Here is a 16,690-nt window from a genome sequence, read left to right on the forward strand (position 1 = left end):
GTTGTCACCTTGCAAGAGTGGTCAAATCCCAGACTCTTCACTTATTCCTGACTTTGCAACAACTAATATGAGAATGAGAGTGTTTTTAAATACAGAGTTGCACTATATAGGCAAGTAAGACAAGATTTCAGTTCTATTTCCAATGTACTGAAATTCCAGTTTACCTTTTAAAATATGCTCGAGGTGTCCCTAGACAAGAACTTGTTCTTCTTGAGATCAAGAACTTGCTTAATCAGCATATGATAACCACCACATTTGCAAAGTGCTGCACAATTTGAACTTAAAAGCAATCTCTACACTCCCCAAAACAAAATACCTTACCAAGCCAGGCCTTCTTTTTGCCAGAGCTTTACAAGATGAACGAATTTGGCCTGCCAGTGCAGTTTTATGAGAAATGAAATCTGAAAGAATAATTTCACTTTAGGTCTTATAAAATAATCACCCATCTAGATTTCAGGAAAACTCTATGTTGATTCATAGCTCATTTATGTCCAAGAACAAGAAAATTGTAGTTTATGCCTTTGCTGCTCTAGGTGGGGCCTGTGGCCAGGCAACAGCAGCATTGTCTGGAAAGCTTTTTAGGTAATAGTTAGAAATGCAGAATCTCAAGATCTACCCTAGTCCTGAAAAGCTATTAGGACATAGGAAATATCATGACACATTTTTTGCATAGAAAAACAGAAAAAAATATGTCATGACTTTTCCCACAACCCAAAAGAATCTACAGTTAGTGAGTCTGCAAGGGTTTCCTACATAAGTGGGTCCTACACATGCATTTTGATCACATCACTGATAATTGTATGTGCAACAGGCAGGTTTGATATCATTACGAAAGAGGAAATCAGGAAATTAGGTTATGTTAGTAAGATATCATGACACATTTTTTGCATAGAAAAACAGAAAAAAATATGTCATGACTTTTCCCACAACCCAAAAGAATCTACAGTTAGTGAGTCTGCAAGGGTTTCCTACATAAGTGGGTCCTACACATGCATTTTGATCACATCACTGATAATTGTATGTGCAACAGGCAGTTTGATATCATTACGAAAGAGGAAATCAGGAAATTAGGTTATGTTCATCAGATACATTTAGCAAGTGCAACAGGCATCTGTTTGGAGCTTTTTATTACAACTGTGTTTTTCATTGACTTAGATTTTTAAGATCTTTGTAATCCATAGAAATCTTTTTTTTTTCTTTTTCTTTTTTTTTTTGGAGAGGTTTTTGCTATAGGGTGCTTGTGCTCACCAGACAGACAGAGAGAGACAGAGAGACAGAAAGCGAGAAATCACCCCCCAGGGGGAATGGTCACGCCGCAATCCCTTCTCCTTCATTCTCCTCTCAGGATCTTGGGCATGCATGCACATGTGCCCGGCATGAGTTTTAAGCAACCAGGTCCGGGACATGAACCGCAGTCGACTACATGGGAGTCCAGTGGCATAGCCATTATGCTAACTGCTGGTCTCCGGAAATCGTTTTTTTTTTTAAAGAATTATTTTATTTATTTGTTAATAATATAATTATTTTAAATTTAACCAGAGAGAGACAGAGAGAGAGATAAAAAGGGAAAGTCAAAAACAAAAAAGCTGTCTGGTCTGGATTCAAACAGAACTTAGCCATGTGGGAGTCAAGCACCTTAACCAATGCACCACTTGATGGCACCCATAGAATTCTTAATACAACGGATGTTTATGAATATTTTTATTTTGTAGCTTTTTGCTTTGGAGAGGTTAAAAAAATAAGAAGGAATAGAATTAAAGTCATCAAAGGGACCAGCAGTTGGCATAATGGCCATTTCACTGGACTCCCATGTAGTCGACCAAGGTTCGAGTCCCAGACCCAGTGGGTTAAACTCACACCGGGTGCACATGAGTCCCAGCCCAAAACCCTGAGAGGAGAATGGAGGAGAAGGGATTGTGGGGTGGCCATCCCCCCTGGGGGTGATTTCTCGCTTTCTATCTCTCTGTCTCTCTCTGTCTTTCTGGCGAGTGCATGCACCTTATAGCAAAAAAAAAAAAAAAAAAAAAAAGTCATCAAAATAAGTTAAATTTTCTCTTCTTATATACTTTATTTTGGTAAATATGAGTGCATTTAAAATTTTTTTATTTAAGAGATACATAAAGATATTATAGGCCCTAAAGAATGGCTAAAGAATATATTTGAGGGCTATAATAACATGGCAAAGTAATCAAGTTCTTTAGTTTAAAGAGAGAGCGAGAAAGATAATGTAGTTGCTTTGCAAATATTAGGAAAGTTTATAAGAAAGTGTTGACAAGTATGTAATTCTTTTCCATTAATCACATGGTGCACTAAGTTTTGGAAATTAGAAATAAATTTTATGTGTAGTTTTAGAAATAGCAAAGAGTAATATTCAAGGTGAGGAAGGAGGAATACTTTTATTTTAAACTGAGATATTACTTTTAAAAATATAAATGTTATTGCCTTGTTGACTGGGACATGGACTAGAAAAACAATACTCTACGTGTGCCAGAATTTAGTGAATAGAATTTTTTTAAATGTATTTATCCATTTAATCTTGAGAACAAGAAAAGAGAGTGACTTGGACTGAACTGAGTTATTAAGCACAGCAGATTTATTTAGAGTTTCTTAAATTATTATCTTGCTCTTAATTACTTAGTAGGCTTAAAATTCAAGAGAAATTAAAATACAAATTGATAATCTATGTATTTTGTAGTAGAATGTATATATTTTAATATTAACTGTTAAATAAACAAAATCTCACTTCAGTGAATTCTGAAGTGATTGGAAAAACATTTTTGACAATATTGATTTATGCATTGTAGCTTAAAAAATATATGCTAAAACATAAAAATCTTTTTTAAAAATGTTACTAAATAAGGGTCTTTATCATAAACTGACAGTTTGTTTGGTAAACTAGAGCTACAAATATTGGCATTTATTTTTCCCATAATTAATTCACCTTTGTAATGACATGTTAAGTAGTTAGCACTTGTACCCTTTAAAATGTATTTATTAAGAAATACCTTCTCACTTCTTGTGAAACCTTACCTGATTAACTCTTATTCTTTATGGGTAGCATCTTCTTTTTTCATCATTTCTCATTAATTTTACCATAATCACTATCTAAGTTTTTCAACTGTGTATATTTGATCTCAGTTGAAATGTTTATTTTTGAACTGACTTGATTGACTATAAACCCTTCAATCCAAGTTGGTAACTTTTATGGACTGTTTTCATCCATGACAGATGCCATTTCATGTTTAAAAGAACTCATTGGTGATGCTAATATCCTGCTTAACAAACTTATTTGACCCCAGCCATGGTGTTGCCTGCAAGAGGACCCTGCTGCACAATGACTGAGACCACTTGGGTGACCTGGGTTTGGTGGCTGTGTACCTGGCTCCCTGGGCGGTAGGGCAGGAAGGATAGCAAGACGGCAAGATCCTGTCAAAAATCCCTCTCTGTCTCTCTCTCTCCTTCTCTCCCTATCGCCTCTCCCCTCATTCAAACAAAACATATCTGCTCTTCCTGGTGCATGTTTTATTAATATGCACATATTTAAAACCACTGCTTCACATTACATGAGTCTCGATGCTTCTGAGTCTAGATAGCTGCCTTCTTAGCTTTTATTTGCTCAAATGCCACCTCATGAGAGAGGCCCTCTGACCACTGTGTCTCAGGTAACATTCTATTTTCATTTATACTGTCACTCTGTTATCCCCTTACCTCTTATTTCACTTCATTTTTCTTTATAACATTTCTCTTCACCTGATATTTTATGTATGTTTGTTTCTTATCTTTTTTCTATATCTTCCTATGCCCTCTTTCATCAGAATGTGTGCTTCTTTGAACGGAGGGACATCATTTTGCACAAATGTTGCGGTATATAGACTGGTTCATTTATAGAATAGCGGTCATTTGTGAATTGACTCTACTACTTTGTCAACACAGCAGTGCTGGAAAAAGTTGGGCTATGTGGTATCAGGATTGTACAACACAATTCAATCAATGGTACATTAACTTTGCATTCTGATAAGACCGGAGTCATCCTCACCCATTATCAGTATTGCAGTAGCTCTAGCTCCACTTGGCGGACACATTAGTTATGTTTACCATTTCCTTTGTGACACATAAAGAACTCCTTATTCCTCATGTAATTTCCTTTAATGGTTCAACTCTCAGATCTCAATGATAGGATTTTAGAACCGGAAGGGCTTTTCAAGTGAGCTAGTAAAGCCCTTTATTTCATGAAGGAGGGAGCCTGAAGCTTAGAGGAGATAATTGAATCAGTTGTGGCCATGATGCTTATTAGAGGTGCAGGAACTGGACTAGACCTGGCTTTCCTAAATTGCATTAAAGTGTGGAAATTCTTGATCAATGTCTTTCTGTTTTTATACAAAGTAAACCATAAGCCAGCCACCACTTTTGAAAACAGCACCATTAATGTCAGGACGGGAGTGATCCAATCCAAGAGCAGCATTATTAAAGACACCTGTAGCTTCCCTACCTGTGGGAGGGAGGCCACATCTTCTGATTTTCCCTGTACAGGGTGAGAACTCGAAAACACATTCACAATATTACCAAAAATTATAAATTGCCTGGAAGTCCTTTTAGTAATACATTTAGGACCTGTACAAAGATTAGGGAGAACATATGAGCAAATGAGCTATATGTAGAAGAGTTGCAATGTGGAATTAGTTAATAATTCTTTCTGGAATTAATAGCAGATGTTAAGTTTCTAACTTATTGATAAAAGTAATTATAATTCAGTAAAATATTTCTAAAGTTCAGTAGGAAGACAATTGTGAAATAGTTGCAGGACAAAGCATAGTGGCTTATGCTTTGCTATTAAAATATAAGTCAAAAGTGATTAAAGACCTTAGGGAAAAAGTACAGGTAGTTTGAAGGTCTGAGGCTGAGCTCTGACTCTTGGTTGTTGTGTAACTCTGGGGCCTTTGCTTAGCATTATAGGACTCAGTTCCTCAGTTATATAATAGGAACCACATTAGAACTAAAACCAGAAGGGCCAGTAGGTGATGTGGTGGTTAAGGTGCTAGACTTCCACATGGTCGAACACGGTTCGAGCCCCAGACCCAGTGACTGGAAACTCGAGTGTGTGCATACATGCCCAAAATCCTGAGAGGAGAATGGAAGAAAAGGGATTGTGATGTGGCCATTCCCCCTGGAAGGTGATTTCTTGCTTTCTGTTTCTCTGACTCTCTGATGAGCACATGCTCCCTATAGCAAAAAACAATCTCTTAGAAAAAAAACTAAAACCGTAACTTGAAAACTTAATGACTTCATGGAGTAGTGTTTAGCCTGACATTCAGGGGATTCTCACTACATGATGATTTGTGCTTTCATTACTAATATTAAAAAGTAATAAGATTGTGAAATAATAGAAAGAATGAAAGAATTAATAATTCTTGAAATATAGGGCCAGCTCTGTGGTACAACTCCAATATGCTACTCAAGAGAAGCCAGATCCCAAATGATGACTGCGGTTCAAATCCCAAGCCCAGTAAGCATAAAATACATAAGCCACCTGGAACAAGTGCCTAAGATGTGACAGGGCTGGAGGGCTGGAGGAAGGGATTGGAGTATGGCCAGATCCTGGGAAGAGTGTGCTTCTCTCACTCTCATGAATTAAAAAATATATATAAAAAGATTTCTGAAAATATATCCAAAATCCTATTTTATTATATAAAGAATAGATCAGGAGCCATGATTATTTAATACAAAGGCTTATAAACTGACTGTAAGTGGCTATAAATAAATCAGCTATTTATGAAACAAATTTCTTGTTACCTCATAAATTCTACCATAACTAAACACCAACGTGTAAAACAAGCAAAAAACATTAGTAGAGGTCATAAATGAATATTTATTTGATTAATAGATGATTTTTTTCTAAGCACAAGACTATGTTAAACCATTAAAAAAAAGTAAGTCCATAGATTCCAATTCGAAGATAAGCAACAAACCAGAAAAATAGGACTTTTATAGTTTACAGAACTGTATAAAAATTAATACATGAGGAAAAGCTTTCCTTCACTAGCAATCAAGGAAAGCTGAGTAATTAAAACATTGACATATCCTACTGTAATTTAGCAAATAAAAATATTAAGTGTTTATGAAAGTGATGTGAGAGTGACACACATTAAATTGGCACAAAATTTCTGGAAAGAGATAACAGATAAAGAGTTCAAAGTCATTCTTAACTGGGATTGTGTCCATATCTATATGGGTAAATGGTATCAGGTTATTTTCTCTAGGTTTTATAAAAGTCATTTTGTTCTCCTATATTTTTCTAGTTTTCAAATAGCCTATGAAAAAAATGTGAAAAGCCAAAAGATTTTAGAAGCATTTTAATGGGAATATAGGCATAAAATTTAAGCTCAATCAAGATTTTGATGATAGTGTCTCTGAAAGACAGGAACTCACTGTGTTATAAAGATATATGCACGCCATTGTTTATTGCAGTAGTGCTCACAGTAGCCAACAAAGGGAATCACCCCAAGTTTCCATAAGCAAATGAGTAAGGAAAATATGCTGGGCGCGCACACACGCGCATACGCAACCTTGCACACGGTGGAATGCTATTCAGTTGTTAAGAAGAACGAGATCTTGTCATATGAGGTAAAATGAGCAAGCCGGGAGGACATTGTGTTAAATGAAATAAGATAGGCATAAAAAGAAATAACACATATTCTTCCTCATGTGTAGAAGCCAAAGAAATGACCTGAAAGAAAGTTGAATGATGACAAGTAGGGTCTAAAAATAAGGAGGAGAAGGGTATAGAGGAATTTTGATAAGTAAAAACAAAATTGCAGATAAGAGAAACAATGTCCAGTGTTATAAAATACAGTCTAGCAGGGAACCAGCAGTTAGCGTAATGGCTGTGTCGCTGGACTCCCACGTAGTCGACCACGGTTCACGTCCCGGATCCGGTGGCTTAAAACTCACGCCCGGCGCATGTGCGTGTGTGCCCAAGATCCCGAGAGAATGGAGGAGAAGGGATTGCAGCGTGACCATCCCCCCTGGGGGGTGATTTCTCGCTTTCTGTCTCTCTGTCTCTCTCTGTCTGGCAAGCACACACACCCTATAGTGAAAAAAACCTCTCCAAAAAAAAAAAAAATACAGTATAGCACATATAGTTAGCAATTTACTGTATAAATCTCAGCAAAACTGAAAGAGAGAATTTGGAATGTTCCCAATATAGTGACAAATACCTGAACAGGATGGTACACTCATTTCCCTAATTCACATTGTAATGTTGTACTCAGAAATCACATTGTACCCCACAGAAACATACAATTATTATATCTACAGGGAAAAGATTTAAAAATGTTTAAATAGGATTATGCACATAAATTCTAAGCATAACCAAAATTGTGAAGAGTATACTTTCCTTTTACTTTCTTCCATCGCCATCTGGTGGTGAAATTATGCATAGCATCTGATAGTATAATTTGTATTGCTTGATATGCAAAATTTTGTGAAGTTTAATTTTTTTTTTTTTTTTTTGGAGAGGTTTTTGCCATAGGGCTTGTGCGCTCGCCAGACAGAGAGAGAGACAGAAAACAAGAAATCTCCCCCCAGGGGGGATGGCCACACCGCAATCCCTTCTCCTCCATTCTCCTCTAGAGATCTTGGGCACGCACGCACACACGCCCAGCATGAGTTTTAAGCCACCGGGTCCGGGACGCGAACCACGGTCGACTACATGGGAGTCCAGTGACATAGCCATTATGCTAACTGCTAGTCCCAGATCTTTAATTTAATTTTGTATAATCCACATTTTTCAGAGACATTTTATGGCTAAATAAAAAGAAAAGTTGACAAATATTTTTAATTTAAAAAATACCTAGGTTCTAAAGCAGGTAGATGTGGATTTGAATTCTTGTTTTTGCTGCTATGTGCACATTTGAACCCACTGTTGTGCCTCATGTTTCATTTACTTGGCAAGAAGAAAGGAAACAAAATGAAGACATCTTCTAATAAGCAATTTAGGTATTGCCCAATTTTTCAAAGACTAAGGAATTATAAATTGAGTTCGTTATTGACCATTAAAAGTATTTTAGGACTAAACTATGTACGAAGCCCTCCACAGTTAAGTTTTCCTCTATAAAAGTTTACGATCCATAGATAAAGAGAACAGCTTCATGGCGTGGTGGTTGAGCCTGTCCAGTCCTGCATGAATGCCCACGTGGTTTGAGGCCCAGATCTAGTGACCTGATAAACAAGTCCAAAAGGAGGTAGAAACGGAGGACAAGGGATTGTGGCATGACCATTCTACATGAGGATGTCCCTGCTATTCCTCTCGAGTGTGCACTCACATGATACATAAAACCAGGAGGAAAACAAACAGCCTTTGTGAAGTGAAGAGATGGAAATTAAAAGTCAGACTGATTGGGCAGAGAAGAAGTATGGCATTTTTCTTTCTCTCTGATTTCAGGAGGACTCTCTCCTTGTTCAGATTTCTTTTATTCTTAATTTTTAATGTTTAGGACAAAAACATGCATCCCACTAACTCTTTCGAAGGAACCGTGGGCCCTTCATTGAAGTAGATTCCAGTCTCCACTCCTAGACAAAGGGCCCTACTGGGACCTTGGAGATTTTTTTGACTTAGGGTGTGTATTAAGGCAGTGGCAACGTTTCACCATCGGCCTCGGAGATGATGTGGTGACCAGTGGAGTCCCAACCTTCATTATACTTCATGAATTTGTTTCATCATTTCTGTGGGAATGATTATTCAGCAGAGGACATCAGGTGCACATAGGTAACTGCTTTCCCAAACCAAGAGTTCAGCTTATTTTATTTGACAAATTAACACTCAGTTTGGTCCAATGTGTCTTTTAATTTGATGTTTACACTTTTGACTGTGGAATTTCATAGGAAGGTTCTTTTCATAGCACTGAAGTATACTGGTCATAGTTTTCTCAGAAACTGTTTCAAACACAAAAGTAATATTGGAGAGACCTTCATCTTGCTAGTGAACTTTGTTTAAAGCTCACTAAGCTGAATCTTCCTCATGAATTGGGATCTGTTCTGATCTCAGCATTAAGTATATTAATGGATTTTGCTTGAATGATTTTAGAAGCAGTGGAGTTGCAGTTTATTTAACATCTATGCGTAAGATGCTATGCTAATAGTCCATTGACTGTTTTAATACTGGGCAAAAATATTTGGCAAAATATTTACATTTATTTTATGTGCAATTTTAACAGCATTTGCAGAGCTGAAGCACAGTTCATCCACTTACAGTCTATAACTTGATTATTGATCAACATTGTGCACTGACTTCTAATTTTCTTAAACTCTGCATCCAAGGGGTTAAATAAGTGGACATTTTGTACATTCATTTACTAAATATTGGGGCATTGGAAAAGTCAGGATCTATTTTTCTATTTTTCTATGCAAAAATGCATCATGGCTTTTCTAATGACCCAATATTTGTAGCATACCTATTACAGGCCAACTACTGAAGATACACAGTGAGGGAATGGACGTGTTCTTTGGCCTTGGTGGCTAATAATCCAGAGAAGGAGTCTATTTACCAAAATAGCATACAAAGCAATGTGAGATTATAACTGTGATCTGTAAAAAAGAGAGAGGTTTAGGAGAGCTTATCATGGGGCAATTTGATCCAGTTAGAGAGCCTTTCATGAGGAAAGCAAGTTGAGTTAAGTTTGATAACCAAGCAAAGAGAAGAAAAATGTCGTAGGCAGAAAACCTAAGAAATATGGAAGGGAAAAGGAAGGGTATCCAATCCTGGATTCAGGGTCCTCTGATTTCTGCCCCAGATGCTCATATTCACCCACTGTCTTCCCATGTCCGTATGCTAGCTGCAGTCTCTCTCAGCAGTCCCAATCCGGGACCTACGTGGTCGAATTTTCTGGATAGGAATCAATGGGATGTCAGTTTGAGTTTCAGACTCTGCAGTGTTAAACATAAATTTTTTTGAAAAGTCTATTTCTTCCATGAGCAAGAGAGACACACACAGAGAGACAGTTACCCCCTACAGAGGCTTGCAACAGTCCACCCTCAGCTAGCTCTGGGTCATGCACATGGCATGTCTGACATGCTCAGGGAGGTCTTCCGCGTGATCTTGAAACCACCCATGTGAGTCAGCCTTACTAAGCATCCATTTACTGCTGTGCCACCATCTGGCCCTGACATATATACTTTCAAAAGAAGTATTTTTTAATGGTTTAAAAAAAGCAGGGCTTCCCAAATCTATTTCACTTGCCATACTCAATTTCAAAGCTTCATACTACTATATTATTATACTTTTGCTCAAAGTGTTTTAATATAGTTTTAAATTAATATCTAGGGACATGTCACTAAAGATTGTTGTTTCAGATCATAAAAATAAACTTATTTTAATATAAATATCTATTTACATAGATATTTACATTTATACATACACAAACATATTTATACACATACACACAGTCTAAAAGCAGGTGAGTCTAAGATGTCTGTGAAATATAGTTTTGTTTCATTTAGAACTTTAAAATTTTCTCATAAGATTTTCTGTCTGTAGATCATTCCCTTCTTTTCATTATTTATGGATTTTATTTTGAATACAATTGTAGTATTTCTTTTCTTTTCTTTTTTTTTTTTTTTTTTTTTTTTGCGTGAGCCTCGCACGCAGCTCGCCAGACAGACAGAGAGAGACAGAGAGACAGAAACCGAGAAATCAACCCCCAGGGGGATGGCCACGCCCCAATCCCGTCTCCCCGTTGCCCCTCTCGGGATCTTGGGCACACACGCACACAAGCCCGGCGTGAGATTTTTAAGCCACCGGGTCCAGGACGCGAACCACAGTCAACTATGTGAGAGTCCAGTGACACAGCCATTACGCTAACTGTTGGTCCCCAATTGTAGTGTTTCCGTGATACACCCCTGAATTTGTGTTTAATGAATCGAATTTATGTTTAATCAATTTGTGTTACAGTGACTTGATGAGATGCTTCGTTTTTCTGTATTAAAAGCAGGTCAAGGCCATCCAAAAAACTTGGGGAAATGCATTATTTAATGCTAATTATTTTTGCATAACTTGTAACCTTATGATGATTCATGGTTTGGCAAAATCAGTTAATAATATCTCGTATAACTATTTCTATTAGATTTTCAAATAAGTCATGATGCATTTTTGCATAGAGAAACAGAAAAATCTGTCATGACTTTTCCGACAACCTAATAATAATTCTCTAAGGTTAGACACTTTACTATTTTTTAAAGAGAGATTATTGCTATAGGGTGGGTGCACCTGGCAGAAGCGAACAAGTGTGTGCACTTGCCAGAGAGACAGAAAGAGAGAGATAGACAGAAAGTGAGAAATCATCCCCCCCAGGGGATGGCCACACTGCAATCCTTTCCCCTCCATTCTCCTCGGGATCTTGGGCACACACGCACATGCACCTGGCATCAGTTTGAAGTCACTGGGTCCAGGACTCAAACCACAGTTGGCCATGTGAATCCAGCAACATAACCATTAAACCATCTGCTGGTCCTAGATACCTTAATATTAATGTATTGGTAAACTTTTTCAAAAAATTTTTAGACTTACTAATATGGGGAATTCCTCACGTTGTTTTGTTTTCAAAATGGAGCATGTATGGGAACCAGCAGTTAGTGTAATGGCTATATCGCTGGACTCCCCCGTAGTTGACAGCAGTTCACGTCCCAGACCCGGTAGCTTAAAACTCCCAGTGGGTGCATGTGCGTGCGTGCCCAAGATCCCGAGAGGAGAATAGAGGAGAAGGGATTGAGGCGTGACCATCCCCCCTGGGGGGTGATTTCTTGCTTTCTGTCTCTATGTCTCTCTCTGTCTGTCTGGCGAGCGCACACACCCTATAGCGAAAACCTTTCAAAAAAAAAAAAAAAAGGAGCATGTAGGATAAAATTGCTTCAAATGATCATAGAATGGGTGTTAGAAGGGGCAGTGGAACTGGTCATTTGAACCTGAGAATATTCGAATTTATAGAAAACAGTACATAAAATATGTTGGAAGTTTATTCCCATATATATGATGTACATGAAAGTAGTGTGCAAAATAAAACTGAGAAAGGACTCCATCCCTCACCTGTACACGACATTTTACTTTCCTTTTTAGCTCCGTTCTCTCCATCTCTTTCATCTCCTCCCTCACATTATTCTGACCACCTTGCCTCGATGCTCACCAAAGGAGACAAAACTCACAGCCACCCTGTCATCCTGTCCACTCCAGTCTACATGCCACCCGCATCTGCACTTAACTTCCACACTTTTTCCCTGGAATAATGAATGCATTTTTCTAAAAACTGTTCCTTAATATGCCATTTGGATCCCATCCTACCTCCTTCCCAAGAACTTTGTTTTCCCTTCTTTTCTATTCTCAGCATATTTCCTGCCTTCCCTCTTCAGCACCAACCCTCCGTGCTCTAGAGACACCTAGCTTTTTTTTTTTCTGGAGAGGTTTTTGCTATAAGGCGCGTGCGCTCACCAGAGAGACAGAGAGACAGAGAGATAGAAAGCAAGAAATCACCCGGGTATTGGCCATGTCGCAATCCCGGCTCCTCCATTCTCCTCTCAGGATCTTGGGCAAGCACGCACACACACCCGGCGTGAGTTTAAGCCAACGGGTCCGGGACTCGAACTGCGGTCGACTAGGTGGGAGTCCAGCAACATAGCCATTAGGCTAACTGCTGGTCCCAAGACGCCTAGCTTTAAGGCAGCCTTGCGTTCATCCCAACTTCACGCTCCAGTGACCACCTAGTCTTCTGCCTTGCTTCCCAGCCACATGGTACTTCAAGGATTTCCACAGCACTCGCTGTCCCCTTCACTCATTCTTTTTTTCTTTCTTTCTTTTTTTATTTAAATGTATTTATTTACATTCATTCACTGTACATCATTACAGCATACAAAATGAGATTTCCCATTCAGAATACACTGCATATTGGCTCAATCAAGCACATCAACATACGTGTTATCGTCAACAAATAATTTTCCAATTCTTGTTTCCTGTATATTTTGCTTTTTATTTTCCCATCCTTGATTCCCTGTCTCTCACCCTCTGCCGTGTCCCACCCTCCTCCCACACTGTCTCTGGTATCCATGGTTGCTTCCTATGCCTTTTCCCCCCATTTTATTGATTTGCTAATGAACTTAATTAATCTAAATATTTCCAGTAGCAAGTGCAGCTGACACATACATATCTATGAACACAAGTCTGACTTTAGGCATAAACCTCAGTGAGTAGAATGAACATACTATAAAGTAGTACCTAGCTGGTCTATGTAGCTTACTGCAGTCATCAAATATGCATTTCTTTCCTGAAATTTTTTAAAATTAATTTATGTACATTCATCCCCTAATCATCATCACAGCATACAAAAAGTGATTTCCCATCCAGAATATACTGCATAGTGGCTTAATCATGCATGTTATCATCAATCATTTTCCATTTCTAGTTTCACATATATATGTGTGTGTGTGTGTGTGTGTATATATTTATATTTACCCCTATGTCTGACCCTCTGCCCTTCATTTGCCCTTTAATGCATTCCACTTGGGTTCTGCCTAGGCAGAATCTGCCCACGTAATGTGGATGAGTTCAAGGGGCAGTTTGAAGTCTTTATCTCCTCTGTCTCTCAACGGCAGGATCTTCCTCTTGAGACATTTTTATCTCATCATCAAAGACCAGCCTCATTTCCTGACGTCCCTTCTGCCTCCGTGGAACTTGCTTTTACTCCCGTTTTCTCAGGCACTTCTACTCTACTCTGCTTTTATTCACCTCGCTTTAAAACAAAACTGTCTGCTGAGGCCTCTTTCTTTTTAATCTTTAACGTAGACTTCCTTTGAACCTTGTGCTTCAAATGCTGTCATTTTTTGATGTCTGTACTTACGTATCTCACATACTTTGAAATCACATCCTAAATTAAACTTTATTCTGCATCCTTTTTGTTCACAAATTCATTTCCCTTATAGTCGCTAGGGTGTTCTCCTAAAATTCTAGATTTTGTTGTTTTTCATTAGGCTTAAAATCTTTGGGCAATTTCATGTTTGACCGAGAATAAAATCCCACTTATTCAGCGTTTGCATTAGACCCCACATGATCCAGCTCCACCTCCTTCTCAAACTCATTGTGTACCATTTGTCCTAATATGTGACTAAGCTAGACTGCCTCATTTATGTTGACTTAAAAGATTTTCTTTAGTCTCTCTACATTACAGCCTTTGCTCAGGCCGTTCTGTTCTTCTGGAATGTTCTTCACTGGGTCATTTCTCTGGAATCACAATAATGACATCTCTTAGGGGAAGGTTTCCTCATTGGTTCAGTTCAAATTAGAACCTCTTCCCATGATATTGTCTCCTAGAGCATAATATTATATTCCTTCCTAGAACTAATCCTAATGTATTATCCCATGCTGAGAGATGATATGGGAATAAAAGCACACACCCTTTGCTAAAGTGCTAGTTTGAATCCTGACTCATTATCATCATTAGCTGTGTAATTAGGGGGAAGTTATTTAACTTCTCTATGCCTAAGTTTTCTTGTGGATAAAGTGAGGATAATGATAATATTTACCTTGTAGGGCATTTGCAAGCAGGAAAAGATTAATATTTGTACAGTCCATAGAAAATGTAGCACTTAGTAACATCATGTACATATTTGCTTACTTGGTAGTATATGTGAGTGAGACGTGTGTGTATGTGGGAGTAACTTACATAATTTTCCTACTAAAAGCACAAAACTCTTAAGTACCGTGACTCTTGGCATGCACCAGGTGTCTAGCAACTATCTGCTTAATTCATTAATCAATCGTGCAGTGGTCCTTATAAGTTGGCACAACGATCTTCAGAGAAAAAAAAGCATGATATATTGTACTTACTAGCATAAGAAATCTTTGTGGCCTACCCATTAAAATCATTTAATTTTAGGTTTTGATCTGAGAATATCATTAATATCTGGCCCATCTCTTGCATCTTAGCAAGCATGTTTATTAGTAGTAGTAGTATTACTCCCGTTTTGCAGATGTGCCAATCTATGGCCCAGGAGCCCAAGGAATTTACACAAATTACACAGTTAATGTATGATGGGGTAATTCCATTCAGCTTAGATCCGGCACCTTACAGCAGTTCTTCCAGTGTTCTTATCTTTATAGAAACACAGTATTGCTGAGATTACTTTGGTGATCATTCCTAAATTTTTAATTTTAGGCAGCTGTCACTCTCCTCCCTAGGCCCCTTGTTGTTCCTTACTGACAGCATTAGCAACCTGGAATTACCTGCTTGCCCTTTGCCTCATCCTCATGACCCCCCCCCCAAGTATTATTGATAGAACCCCTAGAGTGAGATTTCTAAAAATTCACCCGTTGTTCTTGACTCTTTCACATTGCTTTCCCATAGAAAGATGCTGCCATCAGATTTCAGAATTACAAAACTTCTGTTCTTGTCATGCAGTGGACTGTTGTTAGAACCAGTCTTTCCTGATGAAAGGCAGTTAAAATGCTTTACTTCCTGTGTCATAGGCAGACGACTCACATCCTTTTTGGAATATATTTTGTATTGTATTGTTTGGGGATTTTTTTATGTGTAGTCACATCAATGTGAGAACTAGAAAGGAACTCACATCACTAAAATTTCAAATTTATAAACAGGGAAGCCACGTTGGAAGGTAAGTAAGAGGCTCACGGTTGAGTTGGAGGCCTAGGTGAAAGTAGCCATGGGGTCCTTAGCGCACTTTCTTCATCAGTCTACTTACTTTTCCTTTGAAAGAGAAACCAAGGGGACCAGCAGTTGGAGTAATGGCTATGTTTCTAGACACCCATGTCATTGACCGCAGCTCAAGTCCCGCACCCAGTGGCTTAAACTCACGCCTGGAGCCATGTGCGTGCATGCCCAAGATCCTGAGAGGAGATTGGAGGAGAAGGGATTGTGGCGTGGCCATCCACCCTGGGGGATGATTTCTGTCTTTCTGTCTCTGTCTTTCTGGCAAGCACATGCACCCTATAACAAAAACTTCTCAAAAAAGAAAAGAAAAAAAAAAGAAAGAAAGAGAAAACAAGGCAGTAGAGTTGAGAAGTCTGAAACACATATTCAATAACAACTGTGTGGGCAATTTTAGTATTAATTAATTAATTTTTTTTTTTCTCTTGTAGTTTAACAGCAATGCTCAGGATGTAAGCTGTTTTCAGCACCTCGTCCAAGCCAATGTAAGGAATAAGAAAGTGTTGAAAGATGCAGTGAATAATATCACAGCAAAAGGAATCACAGATTATAAGAAGGGTTTTAGTTTTGCTTTTGAACAACTGCTTAATGTAAGTATTGATACTATTCCTTTTTATTTTATTATGATATTGTAGCACCTAAACGTTAATATCCTAATCATTACTATTCTCTAGCATAAGATAATAGCGCTGTTCTTAATTTATTTAGAAAGCAAATGTATCCACGTAATAGAAATCTTTGAACTATTTTCAAATCAAAACTTTAAAAAGTATACAAAATGTAGATATTTTTCTTTTTCTCTTATATCTTATCTTTCTATACCCAAGTCCTGAGAAGACTGCTTCAAGGAAAAACCATGTTGAAAGCAAAGGATTACTTATTTTTTCCATATTCTGCCTTTTCTGTGTACCCTAGCATCTGTCTTTCCTGGGAAAAGATATTATAATTTGATTTACACCAATATATAAATGATTAGCAAGATCTAGCAT

At 38.0% G+C, this 16,690-nt stretch overlaps 1 protein-coding gene across 2 annotated transcripts in view; it reads left to right on the forward strand.

Moving 5' to 3' along the window:
• The window catches only part of CACNA2D1 (calcium voltage-gated channel auxiliary subunit alpha2delta 1), a 567,237-nt gene that overhangs the window by 449,543 nt on the left and 101,004 nt on the right, over positions 1–16,690 (forward strand). For both annotated transcript variants that reach the window (XM_006155764.3, XM_006155766.3), the window contains exon 11: positions 16,133–16,291. In XM_006155764.3, coding sequence (XP_006155826.1) covers positions 16,133–16,291 — 159 coding nt within the window. The remainder of the gene's footprint in view (positions 1–16,132; positions 16,292–16,690) is intronic.

Source organism: Tupaia chinensis, unplaced genomic scaffold (genome assembly GCF_000334495.1).
Source record: "Tupaia chinensis unplaced genomic scaffold, TupChi_1.0 Scaffold000466_1, whole genome shotgun sequence".
Classification (NCBI taxonomy): domain Eukaryota; kingdom Metazoa; phylum Chordata; class Mammalia; order Scandentia; family Tupaiidae; genus Tupaia; species Tupaia belangeri.